This window comes from Monodelphis domestica, chromosome 2, assembly GCF_027887165.1.
Source record: "Monodelphis domestica isolate mMonDom1 chromosome 2, mMonDom1.pri, whole genome shotgun sequence".
Classification (NCBI taxonomy): Eukaryota; Metazoa; Chordata; class Mammalia; order Didelphimorphia; family Didelphidae; genus Monodelphis; species Monodelphis domestica.
The window spans coordinates 132,586,163-132,608,226 of record NC_077228.1 but is presented as its reverse complement, the minus strand read 5'-3'; the positions used below and the strand labels follow the sequence as shown (position 1 = coordinate 132,608,226).

Sequence of the window (22,064 nt, the reverse complement as noted above, 5' to 3'; positions counted from 1 at the left end):
TCTGACAAAAGTGTAACCTCTCCTATGTTAATAGAAAAAAACAAAGATAAAAACCAAAAAAGTAAGCCAAAAGATCTCAAAGGTATAAAATTTTAAGATGTGGGAGTTTAACTTTCCTTGCGTCTTTCCAACTAAACTACAATCTTTTGGAGGGTAAGTATATGTCACATTACTCTGTAGTGTCCACAACACCAGGAGGGCAAAACAGACAAAGCACAGTGTTGAACCCGATTCTTACTTGCAAATTTTTGAAGCTGCAGGTGTTGTGGCTACACCATAATAATTAAAGGAAACAGGTGCAGTGGCTTTTAATGGGTTCCGATGAAACCAGTGTGTCATTTTCTTCAGTAGTTTTCAACAGATCTATGTAAAGAAACCTAATACACAGAAAGAAAAAAAGTATAATTTGACTGTCATCAATAAAATATTTCATAAAGTGAACTCTATAATAAAGATTTCAAAATATGCATTACTTTGTTTTTCATTTTTACGATATACATTTCTGACCTGCTTTTGTTAAAAAGACTATCCTATATTTAAATCTGGTTTGTACAAAATTTGTTAGAAGCCTGCTCTATACCAATTGTAATCTGCAAAATAATTTTGAATTTACTAGACCCAGTATAGCTACTGTAAGGAACAAAAGCAAACAATTACATAGGAGAATGATCTTTCTAAAAATCCTATAATAATGGATCAGATATCACTTTTTGGATGTAAGTTTAGAATCTAATGGGAAAGAGTAGTCTACATAACTGTTTTTCATATATCTCACCAGTAGCATATAATTTTTTTATATTTTCTCTATGATAAACATTTTCTCTTGAAGCAGTTGTAATAAAGATTACCGTGATTTAAAACAAATTTTCTGAATTAAAAAAAGATTAATTTCCACAGTCTTAAGATACTATCTTAAGATAGTATTATTAACTGGCACAACACCAATTACAGCTAAAGTTTAAAAACAACATAACATTATTTTATTTTCAAACCCTTACCTTTTCTTAGAATCAATACTAAATATCAGTTCCAAAGTAGAAGAGTGCTAAGGGCCAGGTAATTGTACAGCTAGAAAGTGTTTGAGGTCAAATTTGAACACAAGATCCCCCAGTCTCTAGGTCTGGCTCCCTATCCAAAATAACTCATTTATATATCACTTTAAGTTTACAAAATGCTTTCTTCTTAACATTTTGATTAGGTGGATGGTACAAACTGTATTGCTCCAATTGTACTGAAAAAGAAAATGAGGCTGAGGAAGTGACTGATTCTATTATCCTATAACCTGACAAATATCATGTCAAAGTTTAAGAAAAAGAATTTGAATCTGTATCTCCTGACTGACTATACAAACCCACTTCTTCCTATTACACTAAACTGCTTCTGAAACTTATGATCATATTAAGATATATACAAAATGAATTAGAAATGTAAGATACTAATATGCATTACTCTTACCTTTACCATTAATGGTTAAAGACCAAGATTCATAAATCAAACGGTTTCAACTGCAAACTTTTTCCCTCTAAGACAGAAACCTCGATGGTCCTTTTAGCCCTAATCGGCTATTTATTGTAGATGATTGTAAACATATTCTTAAATGGCAATGACTGGTCTGACACTTAATAACAAGATTACTGATTTTTAAACTCCAAAGGACTTTAAAGGTTTCTAATTCATATTAAATAAAAAGAAATTGAGGCATTGATCTTAAATAACTTGCCCCAAGTTCTTCGAATAATGAGTATCTGAAGTAGGAGTTAAATCTATGTATTGACTTGGAAGCAGACACTATAGAATACTCTGCCTTTCAAGATTACTTCATGGTAGAATCAATAATATATTTCGCTTCCGTTGTAATCTATTTTATGCATTATTCCGAGAAGAGAATCACTGGCTTTATCCAGTGGTTCCATGATACAAAAAAGGGCCCCAAACCCTTGCTGAATGGGACTTTGGATTTCTTCCTCGGCGTTCCCAGAACCTTTCCCAAGCCTCAGTCTAGTCTTCGAGAAATTCTCGGAGAATAGCCAATCGATGTGGGATCGTCTCCTAATGAATGTACCTGGCTTGTTTCTGGGACCACACTCAAACCCCGAGCGCCCCCAGAAGCGAGCATCCCCACAGGACAGGAATGGAAGTAGGTAAGAGGGAAGGAAAATAAGCGGAAGAAGGTTGGGTGCGCCCCTACGAAGTACCCACTCACCTGAGCGCGGAGCCACCACTTCCTGTTTGTTCACTCACCTCTTCCTTCTTCCTCTCACACAGAGGCTGGACGGGCTGCGCCTGCGTTTTAGGGAGGCGCCTCCACATTTTCTCCGCCTCCCCTTGCCCCCAGTTCTCCCTCTTCCTCCCCCCCCCCCCTTCCATCCCCAGTTGGACCTAGAAGGTAGGGAAGAGCTGTGGAGTTGTTCCAATCGAAAGTCGATAGCATCAACCGCGGAGGGCAAGGGAACACTAATGCAAGCCGAGCTCATCGTTCGCGAACCTTTAGGCAGACTGTCAGATCCCTTTCGAGGCTCAAGAGACAGGCGACAGACTCTTGTGTACCCAGTGTACACAATAGTTCTCAGTACTGATGGGAATGGGAACATAAGCAAAGTGAATGTGTTTTCTGGCTAGAGGCGGGAAAAAAGGAAGAAGTTTCTCTAAGAGACCTTCCCGTTGCCCCGTGTAGATGGAGAGGGGTGCTTCAATGATTGCGTCATGTTGGACGGGGGGAGGGGACGGATAACTAATAAAAGATACATATTACACTCACCAAACTTTTCAGAGAATCGTGCGGCAGTTACTCCGGGGAAGCAGAGATGTCAGATCCCTAGAGCTTAAAACCAATAGGATTACGAGAAGTCGAAAACCTCTGGTTACAGAGCAAGGGTCACGTGGCTCCAACAGCCATGACAGACAACCAGGCAGAAACGCGCGTCCCTAGGAGACCGTTGCTACGGTGGCCCGTACTGCCCGTTCTTAACCCTTCACCCGTCTCTCCTCCCTCACTTTAGTGCCTGGAGAGTCGGGTTGCGGCCCCTCCCTGAAGTCAAGAACAAAGAAGGAAGAGTTCTTTTGGTTTCTCTTCGGGACTTAAGGGCTTCGATAACAATGGCGGCTTCAGGCTCCTCCCGGCCGCCTCGGGGAGGCGGGGCCGGTGCAACCAAACACGGGAGGCGGTGCCTATGAGGGGCGGCTCATCCCGTGCCGCAAAGTTTGGCTGTGGCGGCAAATGGGCTTGGGCGGCTCCTGAGCGGGCGGTGGCGGCCACTGAAGCCGTTCCTCGGTGCCCCGCGGATGCCGCGGCTCCAGTCCAAGATCATGGCTCCCTAAAACCGTCGGGCAGGGGTGGGGTGGGGACGGGACCGGCCATGTCTGAGGTGACCCGGAGTCTCCTGCAGCGCTGGGGCGCCAGCTTCAGGAGGGGCGCCGACTTCGACTCGTGGGGGCAGCTGGTGGAAGCGATAGACGAGTACCAGATGTGAGTGGATGACCCCGGGAGCTGGGCCCAGCGGGACCACCTACCTTCCCCAAACCCTTCTCTTCCCGTCTCATGGTTGCGGTCCTTGGGGCCGGCTGACGGCGCCTTCGGAGATGCCAAAACCTGTCCCTGGAGGCCGCCTTGGTCTTTTCTCGGACCAGCCGGGGCCATTCAACAAGTAGGCGTGCCCCGCCCTTTTCGCCGGGGAGCTGCCCCCCAGCCCAGGCGAGTCCCCCCTTTCTAGTCTTTGCAGCCCGCCCGGGGGACGGCCTTCTTGCCTCCTTCTTTTCTGCCTCCACCCCTGCAGGTAGTGGCCCCTAAAAAAGAAAACTCTGAGGCTGATCATCCCTTTGGATGTTCCCCGCCCACGTCCCGGAGGCTGGATGCCCGCTTTTTGCGGGGCTCAATCTGCCGACTAGAGAAAATTAAAAAAAAAAAGTGGTTCTCAGGCCCAGCGGAGAAAATGCCCTCCCCTGCCTACATTTGGGGGTCCCCTGGGGTTTTCTCCCCTCCCCCGCTTCTCTTTAGTCCTTCCCGGAGGAGTGCGTTTTCACCATACACCTCGCTGCGGTTTCAGTTTCAGAAACTGTTATTTGCTAGGCATCGAGTTCCACATCCCCACACCCATTCTCTGTTCCTTTGGGTGGAGTCAGCTCCTGATTCGAGAAGGATTGAAAGCAAAAATGCGAATTCAATCCAGCATCTGACCTGCTAGCTCCCTCCCTCCTTCCTTCCTCTCTAATCCTTTGTGGATTGTGGATTGTGGATTTGTAGTACGTAGACTTCGTGTGAGTGGAAGAAATTGCTTGATTCTTCGTATTTGTATCAGCCATAGCGTTCCCAATACTCTAATACAAGTAGGCACTTGATACATTTTTGTTGATGAAATAGGTAAAAGATAGCAGCAAAGTACCTGTGGGTACCAGCTTCTGAACATCCCTAACGGAGTTACTTTCTGGGTTTTCCCAAAAGCTTCAAGGATACTTTAAAAATTATTGGTGACTTCTGTTTAACTTTCCCAATATGCTTCTTGCCCTTCCCCTACCCATTGAGCCATCTCCTTAGTAAGGAAGAATTTTTAAAAAGCAATTTAACAAAATTTACCAATATATCAGGCTTACAGTATATGCAAAATTCCATATCTCTGCAAAGAAGGGAGGGAAATTGATTTTCTCACATAAGATGGTCACTAGAGTTGCACAGCTTGTCAGTCTTTTTGTTCTTTTCATTTATATTGTTTCGTATTTTGTTTTCTTGGCTCTACAACTATATTCATTTAAAAATAATTCTAAAGAGATAAATTTCTGAGACAAATTTCTAATTCATTTGTGGTACTTGTCAAAGTAACTTTGTCAAAATGATCTGACTATACAGATGGACAAGATTTTACTTGGGCTAATCCTAGGAGTACTATGGCAAATATAGTTCATAACCAGGCTATACTTTACTTATTTGAAACTTTTTATCAAGTTGACAGGACCTTATTGTACAGCTATGGATTAGCTTTTTGAAAAAAACTGCACATCACCTTGAGAAGTTAGAATAGGGCCTTATTTAGTAGAGGGGTCAATGAAGTATGTAGTTAAAACATACTGTTGCTATCAAGCTCTTGCTTCTTTATAACTTGGTCTTAGTTCAGAAAAGAAAGTCTTTCATTGCCAATTAAAAAAAATTAACTAGTATATGTGAATGAAATATTTTCTCCTAAGTATCTACTGGAGTAGTTTAGGACTTGATAAATGACCTCTAGTGTGGATAGAGAGATTCTCAGTCTCTTTGACTGGATCATCATCCATATTGTGCACCTCTAAATGTGGGTATATCTCAAATCTCTTCTCTCCGGGTTCTCTTACTAGCTCTCCTATGTTCAATTTTCTTTACATGGATGATTCCCAGATGTATAATTTCCAGCCTTAGACTTTTTCTTGAGCTTCGTCCTTCATCACCAGATGCCTCTATATGGGTAATTTAGGGTTGTGACCTAATCTATATTTAATTTTTGGTCACCAGGGGATATCCCAAATACAATACCCAAGTCAGTTTGAATTTCTATGGTGGTTTCATCAATATAGAGGGAAGAAATCAAGGAGAAGGGAGAGGGAAAGGGTATAGGGTTTCTCCTGCCTGGCCTGTGCCAGGGGGAGTTCAAAGTCCCCCGCCACAGGGTTTCTGAAGAAGATTAGAGGCTTCTAAGTGGATAGTGTTTGGAAGGTAAAGGAAGAAAAATCAGCCTAAATTCCAAGAGAGCTCAGAGAAGATGTCTCACCTGAACTAGGTTACTAGACTTACTCCAGTATGGTATCAAGGAAAACTCACCGCTAAACCCATCAATAGCTGCTGCCATGCCAAGATGCCAAAAGGCTCAGCACGCTGCCGCCAGCCACCTCTCTGCTGCAAAAGAGTACTGAGAGAGGAAGTGACGAGAAATATATAGACAGTTTTACATCACTTTCCTGTGTCTCACCTGTTCCAATGGTAGCTTAAGCTTGACTTAGGACAGCCCAGGAGTCTGTCAGCTGTTTCTGATTTGTCATTTGCTAGCACATGTCTATCATAGGCCATCCTCCTAGATACTTAATCTTAAGTATGGCTATAGACATTCCTGATTTTGTTATACTAAGTAGGGTGGAGTAATCTAAAGTTCATACCTCTTAATCATTTCAATCTGGATGTCTTGTAAGCATCCCAAACTCAACATGTCTAAAACAGACCTTTTTTCCCCAAACCCACCCCTTTTCCAGACTTTTATCTATTTCTTTTGAGAGCCTAACCATTCTTATAGTCATTAAAGTTAGCAGCCCAGAGGCATCCTCAATTTCTTACTTTTCCTCATTCCACATATCCATTTGCCAGGTCTTGTTCATTTTACTTTCATATCATCTTCCACATCCATATTCTTTTTGTTTTTTTCTCCTATGTCCCCCATTCAAGTCTTCATTGATTCTCACCTATCCTATTGGAATAGCCTCCTAATTGTTGCTCCACCTTGAATGCTTACCCTTGCTCCGGTCTGTCCTCTATAGAGTCGTCATTGAGATTTTCCTAAAGCATAAATTTTACCATGTTGCTCCCCTGTTTGGTAAACTTCACTAGCTCCCTATTTCTTCTAGCATCATACAAACTTATTGCAGACTCCTCTGGCATTTAAAGGCCTTTACTATTGGTTCCAATCCACTTTTCTAAGCTTAACATATATGCAATAGACATTTAATAAATGTTTATTGAATTGAATTGTTCCTCAGAGTATTCCAGGTCTTGTCATCTCAGGGCATTTGTCCATTATGCTTCCCATATCTGTAATGTATTTCTTCCTCACCCCAAGCATATAGAATCCCTAGTTTCCTTTTTAGCTCAACTCAAGTACCCCTTCCCCAAATGAGACCTTTCCTGATCTCTCTAGCTGCTAATGTTTCCTCCCCTAGATTACCTTATAATTTGTAATAATTTATATAAAAATCTTTTGTAATCAGTCAGAAAGCATCTTAAGTGCTTATTTAATCCCAGACAGTATGCTAAAATACTAAGGTTACAAAAATAAAAAAGCTAAAATGGACCCTGCTTTCAGTAGTTCTCACTGACTCAACATATAAATAAATAGGTATATATAAGTTATAGACAGAGTAGGTGGGATATGTATGAGAGATGTTATAAATATGAAATTAATAGGTCTTGGTATCAGTTTTGATATGGGAGGTGAGAGAGTGAAATTTTGAGGATGACATCTAGGTTGTGAACTAGGAGGATGTTGGTGCCCCTGATGGTAACAAGGAAGTTTGGAAAGGGAAAAGTTTTAGGAGGAAAGATAATAAGTTCAGCTTTGTATATGTGGAATGTCTACTGAACACCCAGTTTGAGATGTTTAAAAGATAGGCAGAGATATGAGACTGGTGGTCAGCAGAGAGGTTAGGCCAGGTTAGATAAATTTAAGAATAATTAGCATAGAGATGATCATTTAATCCTTGGAAACTGATGACACTACCTGGTGGAATAAGCAAAGTGAAGTAAAGCAAAGAAAATTAAGATAAGATGAAATAAGTAAAACTATATTTGTGTCCATTGTTGCACCTGGTCTTTCTATTATTTATGAATAGCTGGTGGAAATCTGTATAGATTGAATATAGTCAGTAATGATTCTCCGTGTTTAGTGTAATGAACTTTATGCCCAATTTTGAATCTTTTGTGGGTTAGGAAAAGATAATATGAATCCCATCTTAAAACATTCCCAACAAGTAGATCTGAGGTATGATACCTTTTGGAACAGATAATTAGCTTAGAATTACTTTTCATAGTCCAGATTCTTATTAAAAATTGTTATTTCATACTTTCTTGGCTGCCAAAATTTTTTGGACTATTTCTATTTAAAAGTACCACCTATCTTAGTACAGTATTATATTTAAGTGATAGTGGTGGCCTATAATTGTCATAATAAGTTGAAGACTAGTATTTCTATCAGGCTGTAATATTCTCTATATTTGAAACATGACTATTGGATGCCTATGACATTGACTAGAAATAAAAGTAACACCATTAATTAACTTGTTATAAACTGATGAAGGTTTTTTGTTGTTTAATTCATAGATACTTTATTTTCCCAATTACATGTAATAAAAATTTTCAGCATACTTTTTCCAAAATCATATGATCCAAACCATTTCACTATACCTGCCTTTCCTCCCACTATTTGGAGATGGTAAGCAATTTGACCTGGGGTATACATGTATTATTGTGCAAAAATACACTTCCATATTTGTCATTGTCATAAGGAAATACTCATACAAAACCAAAACCCAAACAAAACAAAACCCAAAATAAAGATAGTATGCTTTGATCTGCATCTGACTCCAATAGTTCTTTTTCTGGAGTTAGATAGCATTCCCTGTCTTAAGATCATCAGAACTGTTCCAGATCATTAGAGATCTTTCCAGCTTTTTCTGAAATCATCCAGTTCATCATTTTTTGCAGCACAATAGTATTCATCACCAACGTATACCACAATTTGTTCAACCATTCCCCAAATGATGGACATCCTCTCAATTTCCAATTCTTTGCCACCACAAAAAGCTGGTGTGTGTGTGAATTTTTTTTTTAACAAGTAGGACCTTTCTCATAAGGGTCTTAAAATAGCAATTAATTTTCTAGTAATGTTTTCACTTACTGGCACTTCAATTTAAACTAATAAAATGTTGTGACTAGTACTATATTGTTATTGGCTCAAGGAATGTTGGTTGAGAATAGATGTAGATTAAGTTGGTAAATACATAACTTGTAAGTATGAGAGCCTAGGTGGCAGGGCAAAAAGAGTGCTAAACTTAGGGTCAAGATCTTGTTATATCACTTTCTCAGATACTTGACACTTAAGTGTGACCCTGGGCAAGTCACTGAACCCTCTTCAACCTCACTTTGCTTGTCTATAAAATAAGAATAATAATGCCTACTTCACAAACTGGTCATTAGTGATGTATAAAGGACTTTGAAGTTCAATAAAGTTCTACATAATAAATAAATTAGCTTTTGTTATCTCTAATTTTGTGATACTTTTTCAGCTCTTGTTTCTAAAGGTTTGGTGTCACATTATTGCACTTAAAATGTTTTTTTTGTGTACAAAAGAATAGAACTAAAATTTTTTTCTCTTATAGATTAGCAAGACATCTTCAGAAAGAAGCTCAGGCTCAACATAATTCAGAATTCACAGAAGAGCAAAAGGTAGTATTTTAATACCCTCTAAGTATAAAAAAACCCATATCAACTAATGTTAAAAAACAAAAGTAAGTGTTATGCTTTTGAGTAAAAATGATGCTCCTCATTTTCTTCTTTGGACACTGAACTATTAGAATAACTTAGACAAGTGATTACTTGTATGTTCTTTGCTGTTATTTACTCACTCATCTAGGGCTATATTAACTAAAAATAATTCAAACCTGGTACAGAATTGGTGGGAGGCAACTGTACCTTTTTTTTTTTAAAACCCTACCTCCAGTCTTAGAATCAATTCTGTGTATTGGTTCCAAGGCAGAAAGGTGGTAAAGGCTGGGCAGTGGGGTTTAAGTGACTTGCCCAGGATAACACAGTTAGGAAGCATCTGAGGCCAAATTTGATTCCAGGATCCCCTCTCTAGGCCTGGCTTGAAATCCACTGAGCCATCTAACTGTCCCTGGCATCTGTTCTTTGGAGGAAAAAATAAAGGATTTGATGAATCACTTGCTACTATCTTTGTCTTTTCACTTGAGAATGGCAGAAAAAGCGCATTGGATTTGGAGCCAAAAACCTGGCTTCCAGTTTTGACTCAGACACTTAAGTAACCATATTACTTTAGGAAAGTCACTTCATTTGTGAGTCTCAGATTCTTTATTTGTAAAGTGCTCTGTGATTTCTAAGTCATTCTGGTTCTAGAATCATCTGATCCTAAGCACTCTAGGTAATTGCTTTTCTCCTTATTACCTATTTAACTATCTCTTTTCCTCTTACCCCAAATGGTTGCATAATCAACTTCAAGTTGGACTGGGGAGGGTTATTATTAATCTTCTGCTCATTCTCCTAAAGCTATGTGATAGTGTTTGTAGGAAGTTTGTGACCCTAGAAATGCCATCTGTCTTCCTATTATATCAAAAAGAGATAATCCAAAGATTTTTAGACTTACAGAATTAGAACTGGTAGGAACCTTAGAGAGCATTATTCCAATCCTCTCATTGATACATTTATCTCTTCTTTGAACTTTCCTAGCAAGTGCTTGTCTACTCTCTTTTTTAACACATTCAGTGCCGGGAAATGCTGCATAAGATAATCCATATTTAGACAGCTCTAGCTATTCTTCCTATAATTCCCATTGTGAAAAAAGATAAGGAAGCACCTTATATTTTATTTCTGTTCCTTAAGATATCTTGCTTTATATTAACGTTGGGTTGTATAGATTAGGAATTCTGTTCATTTGTGGAATTTTCATCCTGGGTAGAGCCATGATGGTAGCTTAGTAGCAGTAAAAGCTAAAACCACTCTGACTGTCCTTCCAAACCAATCTGTAGAAGGCACCTCAAAAGAACAGGACTCAAAGCAGGATGAGTGAGACGTGTTCTCCCATTGAATACAACTTGAAAGGTAGGCAGAGAGAATTCAATTTAATAGGATAAGGGGAAGCTGGAAGCAAAACTTTGAACAGAGGAGAGTTAGCTGACCACACACCTGGACCTACCATACCAGAGTCAGGACCTACCATGGGCCAACTTCAAGAATCCAGGACAGGGGCTGCACCAGCAAGGGAGCACCTCAGACCCACCCCTTGAGGTCTTGGACCATGGCAACAGCACAGCCTACAGAGAGATCATACAGCTGTATTGAAGAATTAGCACCAGGGAAAAAATCAGCAGAGGAGAAATAATCGGCCAACAGCTTTCAGAGTTCCCAGTCCAAAGGCAAAAAAAAAAAAAAGGATGGTAAGATGACTATACAGCAAAAGAAAACAACAGCTTAAACAAAATTGGTCAACTGGAAAAAGAGGCACAAAAATCCAATGCAGAAAAAAGTGTCTTTAAAACAAAATTGACCTATTGGAAAAAGGCCAAAAAAAATCCAATAAAGAGAAGAGTGCCATGAAAAGTAGAATGGATCAAATAGAAAAGAAAGATGAAAAGATCATGAAAGAAATTCAGTCTTTTAAAACTAGAATTGGGCAGATAGAAGCCAATGATTTCCTAAGACCTCAAGAAACAATAAAAATCAAAGAATAAAAAAATAGAAGAAAATGTGAAATATCTTAGAATTTTCATGTCCTCCATTAGTGATGATGCATCTAAGAACATTATCCTAAGTAAGCTTCAGAAAACCTAAATTAGAAGTACTGTGCTTTATTGAAATCCTTATATGAGCATTTGGTTCATGTTTGTGCATTTGTATTTTAAGATAGGTTTTTAAAGTATTTGTTTTTTAATTTTTAAATTTATTTTAAATTTATTATTTATTTAATTTATTTCAATTTAATTTTTGTGATTTAATTATTTAATTTTATTTTTAATTAATTTAATTTTAATTTAATCTGTTCTTACTTGACTTCTTTTATGTGTGACACTGGGAAACAATTATTTAAATCACCAAACAAATTGAAGACTCGTGAGTAACAAATTAGTTGCACTGTACTACATGACCTAAAAACCTTTGCTCTTTAAAAGTGATTTATCAATAGACTTATTTTTTATATGGAAAAAAATTATATTGCCCAAATTTTTAAGAAAACAAATTATATTTAGTGGAGGAAGAATGAGAGCTGCATTTGGGCCATAAATCCTGATTATTTCCTCTATAGGGCTCCGTTTCCTCCTCTATAAAATGGGAAAAGATTGAACCTATGTGATCTCTTCTAGTCTATATAAACTGTTCTAGCTCTAAGTCTTTGCAAATAGGATGTTAGTGTCATTTTTCATCTGTAACAAGGAGACATAGTTAAATAAAACAAGCCAATAAATTAGCAACATCTGACAGTATGTCATTCTATACCTGTAGTCACCCGTCTCTCAAGATGGCAGATACTGTATATTTCACATTTATTACTCTGCATTTGATTGTTCTCTGCATTGGTCAAAATTTTGATGTCTTTCAGTGTCATTTTTCTGTGGCCATTGGGTAAATTGTATTTTCAGTTTTGCTTACTTTGTTCTACATTAAATGTTTATACAAGTCTTGCCATGTTTCTTCATATACTTACAATTCTTATTTTTTTATGGTACCATAATATTGCATTGCATTCATATATTGTGTTCACCAATTCCCAAGTTGATAGACAGGCACCCACTTTTTTCCTAATTTTTTGCTGCCAAAAAATTCTGCTCTATATGTATAGTTTAATTGGTTTAGTAGAACGTGTTTCTCTCTGCCTTTGATCTCCTGATGTCTTGAGGCGTGAGCACAGAAATGGTATTGCTAGGTCATAGTGACCCTTTAGCAGAACTATAATTTGTTTAAAGTGTATTCATCTTCTAGTCCCTCCATTATTTGTCACTTTTTGCTAATCTGATGAATGTGAAATGAAAGTTGTTTCCATTATTAGTGCTTGGAGCATTCTCCATATTGTGTTGGTAGTTTGTGTTTCTTATTTTGAAAACTGTCTGTTCATATCCTTTGACTTTTGAACTTTTTAAAAATTTTTTTTGAAATTTGAATTCTTTTTCTTACATAGTTGATTCAATTCCCTATATACCTCAGATATCAGACATAAAACAGAGGTATTTCCTGCAAAGTTTTTTTTTTTAATTATTAGCTTTTCTCCCCTTTTAGCTATTTATTTTTTTCAAATCTTTTAAAATTGTAACTTTCTGACCATTTCCAAGCTATGTTACCTGTACTCTGCTTCCTACTAGAGCTTAGATTACTACCCCTGGGACACTGGGCTTTTTACTCAACTACCCATAAGTGTTGTCTTCCATATTGGAATAGAAGTTCCTTTAGCACAGACACTGTCATGCTTGGTTTTTCTGTATCCCTGAGACCTGGAATGCAGTGTGTACTTTGTTTTTTCCTTTCTTCATTCTGTCATTACTTTCTGTCCTTTGTCATTTAGGAATTGTCTCCCTTTTCATATTTGTGAGTAATGTCTCCTATTCAAAACTTTTTTTAAAAAAGTATTGAACCTTTTCTGTTTAGATCATATCCATTTGGAGCTTACTGTCATATAGTTTAAGATGTTATTCAAAGACTATTTTTTACCAAACTATTTTCCCACGATTCTTTTTAAGTAGGATGTTCTTGCCTTTGTAGGTTATGTTCTCTTGTTTATGGAGCTATAGGCTACTACTGTAATAACTTCTGGATCTTATCTAGTATGTTCTAATGATCAAATTTTTCATTTTTTAAATAGAACTACCTAATAGTTTAATCAGCACAAATTTATGATATAGTTTGAGGTATAGTAACACTAGATATTTTTCAAGATTTTTTCATTATTTCCTTTGTGATTATTTTGTTGTTTTGACTTTCATTGTTACTGTGTCTAGTTTAAAAAAAGTAATCCCTTGTTCTTCTGATTGATATGGCATTAAACCTGTTCATTTATTTCAGTCATATTTTATTATATTGATAGCCCAACCTTGAACAATAGATTTTCTATTCTTTATTTCTATAAAAGATGTTTTTTAGTTTTAATTCATACAAGTCCTGAGAGAATTTAGGTAGGTTATTAATAACTAATTAGCATTCTGCACAGGTAAGAGAATTTTTAATGAATAGCTTTCAGTAGTAGGCATTTGAAAAATGGGACCACAGACAAGGTGAAATATTTTTTAAATACATTTGGGGGATTGTAATAAATAATTCCTCTTGCCTCTTTAAATATGAAATACTCAAGTATTTTCAAACTTTAGAATTACATCCTATAGTTTTACTGTATTAACTTTATTGCACTGCTAATTTGTTATGTTAGATAGTGTTTTCTCAGGTGTCACTGTAAGCAGCAAATATAGCCAGGCATGAATGTTGGAAGAAGGTAACCCTATAACTTGTATCTGGAGGCCAAACTTTTGCTGAGTTGTGAAACTTAATTTCACTAAATGTTTGTGGTTACATAATAGTAGTGGAGATACAATTATCGAAGTACCTTAGGAGTATTTTAAGTACTTAAAATCTAGTGTTTGGGGGGTTTTCTTTCCACTTTATAGTCGGATGACCTTGTTTGTTTTGACCAATTTCATTTTTATTTTCCCTTTATGAGATTAAAAAAAAGACTAGTCTTTTTATCTTGCTTTTACAAGTTTGTCAAGTTTTACCTGAAGAAGATAGAGACCTAGAATCTCAGAACACTACCAGGAGAATATAGGGAAGGACTACTACACTTTTTTTTTCATGATCCATTAAAAATTTTTTAATCGTACTTAGTTCTTGATCTTATTTTACAAGTTCTTTTATAGTTATACGTTTACCTGAGTAGTGTTTCATTATTTTCTTTTATTAATTTAGGCATTTTAGCATCAAGTTTTCCAAATTTACTATTTTTTTATTTTCATTTTCTCTTATGGTAACTTTCCTGGCAATGTGTTCCTTTAACATATATATTTATATAACTTACATTATCAATATTCTTGAAGACGTAATACTCTATATGAGGTTTCTTAAAGTGAGACCTCTTATAGTTAAAATTTGTTACTCCTTTCACATTCGTTTTAAAGGTTTGAGATAATAATTTCTGTGTCAAATCAGAAATTTGTTAGACAATACTGTGATTTATTCTAGCAGAAAGCTATGTATGTTAGGAATAGAAGTCATTAAATGTTGAGCAGGTTCGTAAATTGCTTTAAAAGTAGTAAATAATCAGAACTTTAAAAAGTGTTTAGTATTTTTCTTTTCTCTGGCTTTTTTTTTTTGTTTGTTTGTTTTTAAGTCTAGGGTCTCCCTATTGTTCAAGCTGAAAAAATAGTAGTTCCGAAACTGATTGGTTGTTTTCATGACCAGGGCCAGTTTGCTCTGCCTTAGTCCTACATACCTAGGGGCTCACCATATTATCACTAGATTCACTGTAGATTCTCAGTAGGTTTTAGCACTGCTGTAGCTAAGAACTCTGGGCTTTAAACAATCTATCAGTCTCAGCCTTTCCTACCAGTCAGATTGTTATCTGTATATGTCACTATGCCTGGGGAGTTATGCTTTCTATTAGTATGCATTTCCTTAAATCTATTCTGACACTGAATATTCATTTGTTGGTACATGTATTCATTGTACATTTATTGTTTCCTGGACAAAATGGCCTTTTTTTTCCCCAAAAAAAGAAACACCTTGGAAGAGCTGATTCTGAGTTACTCCTTTTCAGAATGACCAATTTCTCAGTAGAAAGTAGAAACTGACCTCTTATCAGGCAATTACCAGGGTAGGCTTAAGTATCACATTTGAAAAGGAATATAATTGTCAAGTGGCCCAATGACAAATGCATAGAAAATTATACTTTTTCTTACTTGTACATGTGTATGCCTGTTTTGATATACAAAGTGATTGAAATAATATTAGCTGTGATAATAGGGTAGAAAAATCTAGAAGTCCAAGAATTTCACATACTACATGCCTTGCTTTTTGCTGAAATCTGAACATCAGAATAGGTATATAAACTAATAACTGAGGAGTGTGTGTATTAAATGGGCATAAATTGGAAAGTTAGTTAAGAAAAGTTCATCTTTATCTTGATATTTTGTGATCTTTTAATTTCGGTAAGTTTCTTTTATATCTTTTTGTCATCCTTTATCAGCTCCATGAGTTTGTTCATCCTCTCTGAAGATGACTGCCCTAAAATCTCTCTTGAACTTATCTCAAGACAAGTTAATGGTATTCATTAATCACCTTCTATGTGCCAGACACTGAATGAGGCACTGGCGATACAAAGAAAGGCAAAAGATAGTCCTTGCTTTCAAGGAGTTTTCAATCTAATAGGGAAAATAACCTGCAAACAATTGTTTAGAAAAAAGCTATAGACTAGAGAAATTAGAATTCATTAGAGGAAAGACACTAGAACTAAGGGGAAAATACTTCTGGTAGAAGGTGGTATTTTAATTAGGACCCAAAGGAAGTAGGAAAGTCTGGAAACGGGTCAGAAGAACATTCCAAAAATTGGGGACAGACAGTGAACATGCAAGAAGTCCAAAGACAATGTCATATGCAACAAATAGACCAGTGTCACTGTATTACTGAGTACCTGAGAGTATGGTATAAGAAAACTAGGAAGTTAGGAGGGGGTCAGGCTATGAAGAGCTTTAAAAGACAGGATTTTATATTTGATTGTAGAGATAATAAGAGGCTACTAGAGTTTATTAAATAAGGGAATGGCATGATTAGAACCTACACTTTAGGAAGTAAAGGTTGAAGTGAGTAGAGGATGAATTGGAGTGAGGAGAGACTTGGCAAGAATCCAATTAGAAGACTAGTCCAATAGTTGTAAGGTAAGAGAGGTTTGCACCTCAGTGGTGGTGGTATCAGAGGAGAGAAAGGGGCTTATATAAGATGTTTCCGAGATAGACTCAACAGGACTTGGCAATAGATTATATGGGAGAAAGTGGGGGGGGGGCAGAAAATGAGAAATAGAGTTAATGATGACACTGAGTATATGAACCTGGGTGACTGAGAGGATGATGGTACCCTCAACGGTAATAGGGAAATTTTGAAGGAGACTGGGAAGATTTGGAGAAGTTAATGAGTTGTTTTAGCTATGTTGAATTTAATATATCTGTGGGATGTCTAGTTTCAGATATCTAATATGCAACTAATGACACAAGATTGGAGTTCAAGAGAGAGATTAAGGATGGATAAATATATTTGAGGATTGTTTGTATGGAGATGAAAATTAAAACTGGATCTGATACGATCACTAATTAAAATAGTATAGAGGGGAAAAGCCTGGGACAAAGCCTTTAGGGATCCTCACAGTAGCAGACATGTAGTGGAAAAGATAGACAAAGGAGACAATGTGGAATGTTAAGAGGAGAACCAGAAGAGAGGGTTGTCACAAAAACTTAGAGAAGAGACTTTCAAGAATAGGTTGATCAGCAGTGTCCAAAGATAGATCTAGAAGGATGAGGACTGAGAAAAGGCTATTAGATTTGGCTATTAAAAGATGATTAGTAACTTTGGAGAGAGTGGTTTCAGTTGAATGATGAAATTAGAAGCAAGACTACCAGTAGTTCAGAAGTGAATGAGAAGGGAAGTAGAGGCACCAGATATTAGGTGGCTTTCTCAAGTTTATCCGCAAAAGGGAAGAAAGCTACAGGAAGATAGTTGACATAGATTGATCAATTGAGTGAAGATTTTTTTGAGAGTGAGAGAAAAATGAATGTGCTTTTAGGCATTAAGGGGAAGCAGCCATTAGATAGGGAGAGACTAAAAATTAGTGAAGAGGAAGATATTTAGAAGGCAGCTATTTGGCCCAGTGGATAGAGCACTAGGCCCAGAACCAGGAAGGTCTGAGTTCAAATACAGCCTTAGACATTTAACTAGCTGTGTGATCTTGGCCAAATCACTTAACTTGTGTTTGCCTTAATCCATTAAAGAAGAAAATTGGAAACCATTCTGTCTCTTTGTCAAGAAAACCCAGTGGGCAGTGTTGATGTTGTTATGGCCCACATGGTTCAGAGTTGTACACAACTGAGGGAGCAATCTGCTGGAGAAGATGGAATGAAAGGGGATCATGTGCACGAAAAAGGCATTGTTTTGGCAAGAAGGGCCACCTCTTCATGTGAGAAGGACAAAGGAGGGGGTGGTGGGAGAAACCATTCACAAGCGGAAAAGGAACATCTCTAAATGGCCTAAATTTTTTTCCAGAGAAAGATGCAGCCAGGTTCCCACCTGAGATGGTGAATAGAGGTGGAGCCATGAGATATTTGAAGGGAATTAAAAAGTTTGAGAAGGGTATAGAGGTGAATTGATTAGAAAGGATTGTCTTGCAAAAGTCAAGAGCCAGGGGACAGCTAGATAGTTCAGTAGATTGAGAGCCAGGCCTAGAGATGGGAGGTCCTAGGTTCAAATCTGGCCTCAGACATTTCCTAGCTGTGTGACCCTGGGCAAGTCCCTTAACCCCTATCACCTAGCCCTTACCACTCCTCTGCTTTGGAACCAATATATAGTATTGATTCCAAGATGGAAGGTATGGGTTTAAAAAAAAAAAAGTCAAGCGCCAGTTGAGATTGCATAACATAAATTTGTAGTGAACATAGTCAACACACTCTAATGCATTTCTCTACCTTTTGTAAGAATTGAAATAATATTTCTACCCAGATATATATTTTATAAAGTTTATTAGAAAGGGTAGACAATCATTCCTATAAGTAACCTGACCACGTGGTCCCTAGCCTGCAAGTCTCTTCCTCCTTCCCCCTTACCCTCCTGCTCCATTCCTGTGTCTCTTCTCTGTTCCCTTCTCCCGAAGAAGCCCAAAACCTTGACTTTTATTGATGTACAGCACATACACAGACACAAACCTGATGCAACTGTGTTAAGTCAGGAATGTTTGATGGACAGGCAAGCTACTCAGGAGAGGGAGGGAATTTAAAGACAAAAAAAGAAAGAAGAAAAAATAAGCATAGCTAATTCTGTTCTCCAAATAGCTTATGTGTCTTTGGACAAATTTTTGTGTCTAGGCCTTAATTTTATCACTTGTATGATGAAGGGGCTAATCTAGGTAAATCTCCAAGATTCTTTTTTGGGTTCAATATTCTAGGAACAATTTATTGCTTTTTGATTTCTCTTGTAGTTAGAACTCAGTAGTTTTATCATTATAACATATTTTTAGTTTACAGTAGCCAAAAAATAGCTGCCAAAAATCTTTAGTTTGGTTGGATTCCCTGGTTTGTGTAGCAGTTTTTCTCATGTAAATTTCTGGGCAAAATAGAACTTTCTGGGCAAAATAGAGCTTTCTATCTCATGATCTTTAGACTGTTTTTCCTTGTTTGTATCAGATTTGGTGGTAATGAGAATTCTAGCAATATGTATCTGCTTGTTCTACAGTTCTGACCAAACTTTCTTTAGGTAGCTGGTGAAGATTGAGTCAAATACCATTACCTTGGAACAGCTTTGGTTTTAAAAACTTGATTTGTTCTAGAAAGCATGTATAATATATTTTAGTGATACTCGTTGACATTTTTAATGGGTGCTTTCACTTTTTCTCCTTTTGCTTCTTCTTAACATCTTACAATCTGGCTCCTGGTCTCATCATTCCATTAAAACTGCTCTCTTCAAAATTGCCAATAATCTCTTAATTGCCAAATCCAGTGACCTTTCTCAGTCCTCATTCTTCCTTATTTTTCTGGAGCCTTTGACACTTATCATCCAACACATTCTCACTGGTATCCTGTTGATCAGACTGCTCCTTCTCTCTCCTTTACATTAGATTCTCATCCAGTTCACACTCTTAACCATAGATGTTCCAGAGATTTCTGTCCTGGATTCTCTTCCCTTCTCCCTCTTTTTATCCCTCTTCATTTAGTGATCTCATCAGCTCTCATGGATTTAATGATCCTTTCTATGCTGAGGATTTTCAAATTTACCTCTCCAACCCTAACCTCTCTGCTGACCTCCAGTTTCACATCTCTGCCTGCCTTTCAAACATCTTGAACTCAGTGTTCAGTAGACATCTTACACTCAGCATGACTAAAACTGAACTCTTTATTGTTTTCCTCAAACCCTTCCTTTCCCACCCAATTTCCCTGTTATTGTGGAGAGCAACACCATCCTCTCAGCCCCTCAGTCAAACTTGCAAACCTAGGGGTCATCTTCTCTACCTCACTATCTCTAAACCTCTTGATATCTCATCCCCCATATCCAATCTGTTGCCAAGGCCTGTCAATTTCACTTTTGCAACATTTCTCAAATATAGCCCATCTCACTCTGATACTACCCACTCTAGTTCAGAACTCATCACCTTTTGCCTGGACTGTTGCACTACCTATTTTTGGATCAGCCTGCTCCAAGTCTCTGCTCACTTCAATCCATCCTCCATTCAGCCCCCAAAGTGACTTTTTCTTTTAAATCCTTACCTTCCACTTTAGAATCAATACTGTGTATTGGTTCCAAGGCAGAAGAGTCATAAGGGCTAGGCAATGGGGGTTAAGTGACTTGCCCAGGGTCACACAGCTAGGAAATAACTGAGGCTAGATAATGAACCTAGGACCTGCTGTTTCTAGGCCTGGCTTTCAATCCACTGAGATACCCAGCTGCCACTAAAGGGATTTTTCTAAAGCTCAGATACAACCATTTCATCAGTGAACTCCAGCAGCTTCCTATCACTTCCAGAACCAATACTAAATGCTCTGTTTGGCATTCAAAGCCCTTCATAACCTTCCTTTCTCCTACCTTCCATTCGTCTTATACTTTATTCTTCCTTTTTACTCCTTACTCATCTATTCAGTGAAACTGGCCTTTTTGCTATTGTACAAACAAGACACACCATCTCTCAGCACCATGTATTTTCTCTGGCCTAGAATGTTCTTCATTTCTGCCTCACTTTTAAGTCTCAAATTAAAATAATCTCTTACAGGACACCTTCCCCCAACACCTTTTAATTCTAGTGCCTTCTCTCTCTTTATTATTTCCTGTCTATCTTGCATGTATTTGTGGTTTCCCCTTTTAGATCATGAGCTCCTTGAGGGCAGTGGACTGTCTTTTTATCTCCTTTTGTATCCATAGCACTTAGTACAGTATCTGGCACATTCTAGGTGCTTAGTAAATGTTCATTGACTGTTTTGTTAGATAAGGGTTTTTTGGTAATGGAGATTGCTTATGGTTCTGTTTTGTTTTTCTTTTTTTTGTTAACCTTATTCTGGAATAATTTTTAATTGCCTGTTTCTTTAGTTATGGTAAAAATAACATTTTCTGTTTCTAAAATGAGAAAAAATTTTAGTCACATAACTTAATGATAATTTTAAAATATTACTGTCAGTAAATCTATTTGAGGTTAGTTTTGTTCACTTCCTTTTTGGCATTAATTTGCTTTGGTTAAGTCATTACTCATTCTGTGGTACAATTAGGTTCATTTATATTTCTAGATCATTTATGTGGAAAATAGACACAATACTAAAATAAGTCGTTTATTATTTTATAAACAGGAATAATTAAATACCAAGTATTTTCATTATTAGGAAAATGCTATTGTTGCAACTGAAAATGATAGTGTTTAGCCACATTATTTTTATACTGGGTCTGGGTGTGGTCCCTTAAAATAGTTATGTGAATAATGGCTGCTGGTATTTTGCCATAATGCAGTAGATTCTGCATAAAAACAGATTGATGTCTTTTAACTTGCAAAGAAGGATTTTGGAGTTTAAAGCATTTTCCATCTGTGGGTTACATTCTTTTGACAGTGGAAAGAGTTCAGTTAAATTAATTTGAGAAAAGAAAGAAGGGACCTAGGTAATATTTCTAAAAAACCTTAAAATTCTCAAATGTGAGAACTAAGTAATCAAATCATATCTTCATTTTATGAAAAAGGAAGGCTTACTAGGTGTCACAGTGTGGCTGTATTCTCTTTTAAGCTTGGTTCCCTCCAAGCTAGTGTACCTGCTGGCTATCACAAAAGAATGCAGGAGTGTCTTCTTCCTAAAGAGAAATATTATGCTTGTTTCTGAGCAGCAATAATCTAAGTGTGAAAATGTATCCTTTTAACTATAACAGCATTTGAATATAGCATAAATATTCTAAATAAAGGGATAAGGATCAGATTTGTGGTTTCATTGATTCAGGGAAGAATTTTTTCCCATTCTCTGTAATTTCAAAGTTTCAGTAGCTTAGAGTAGAGACATCAAACCTGCAACCCAAGAATAAGTGCCCAGCAAAGCTCCAATATTTGATTATAATATACTTGGAAAATGTTTAATAAAATAAAATATAATACAATGTGTAGGTAATGTTAAGTTGTAATTTTTTAAGTCAACATATTGCCTACAATATCCATTTCTTTTGGAGTTTGACACCAGTAGCTAAGCTGTTAGGTGACTTGTCCAGGGTCATACAACCATGTGTCAAAGGAATGCCCTGACCCCAGGTATTATTGGCTTCAAGGTGAGTTCCTTACTGACTATCCATGGCCACAGGCATTTTAAAAATAATTAAATTTTAAAAAATATTTCTATCTCCAGATTTTTCAAGATATAGT

The 22,064-nt window shown here is 37.2% G+C and overlaps 2 protein-coding genes across 8 annotated transcripts in view; one reads left to right on the top strand and one right to left on the bottom strand.

The window, feature by feature from the left end:
• BROX (BRO1 domain and CAAX motif containing) overlaps window positions 1–2,895 on the bottom strand; it is a 42,846-nt gene extending 39,951 nt beyond the window's left edge. The window contains exons 1-2 of one of the 5 annotated variants that reach the window (XM_007481435.3): window positions 2,759–2,895; window positions 239–377 (exon numbers count right to left, since the gene is read on the bottom strand). In XM_007481435.3, the coding sequence (XP_007481497.1) occupies window positions 239–339 (101 nt within the window). In that variant the 5' untranslated portion in view covers window positions 340–377; window positions 2,759–2,895. Of the gene's footprint in view, window positions 1–238; window positions 378–1,455; window positions 2,422–2,758 lie in introns of those variants that run through there. The other 4 variants (XM_007481436.2, XM_056815971.1, XM_001367524.4 and 1 more) reach the window with 4 other exon arrangements.
• A 275-nt stretch (window positions 2,896–3,170) lies between these two features.
• The window catches only part of AIDA (axin interactor, dorsalization associated), a 47,470-nt gene continuing 28,576 nt past the window's right edge, over window positions 3,171–22,064 (top strand). For all 3 annotated transcript variants that reach the window (XR_008916224.1, XM_007481438.3, XM_001367481.4), the window contains exons 1-2: window positions 3,171–3,466; window positions 9,103–9,169. Coding sequence is in view for 2 of the 3 variants with exons in the window: in XM_007481438.3 (XP_007481500.1) it covers window positions 3,171–3,466; window positions 9,103–9,169 (363 nt within the window). In the remaining variant the exon portion in view is untranslated. The remainder of the gene's footprint in view (window positions 3,467–9,102; window positions 9,170–22,064) is intronic.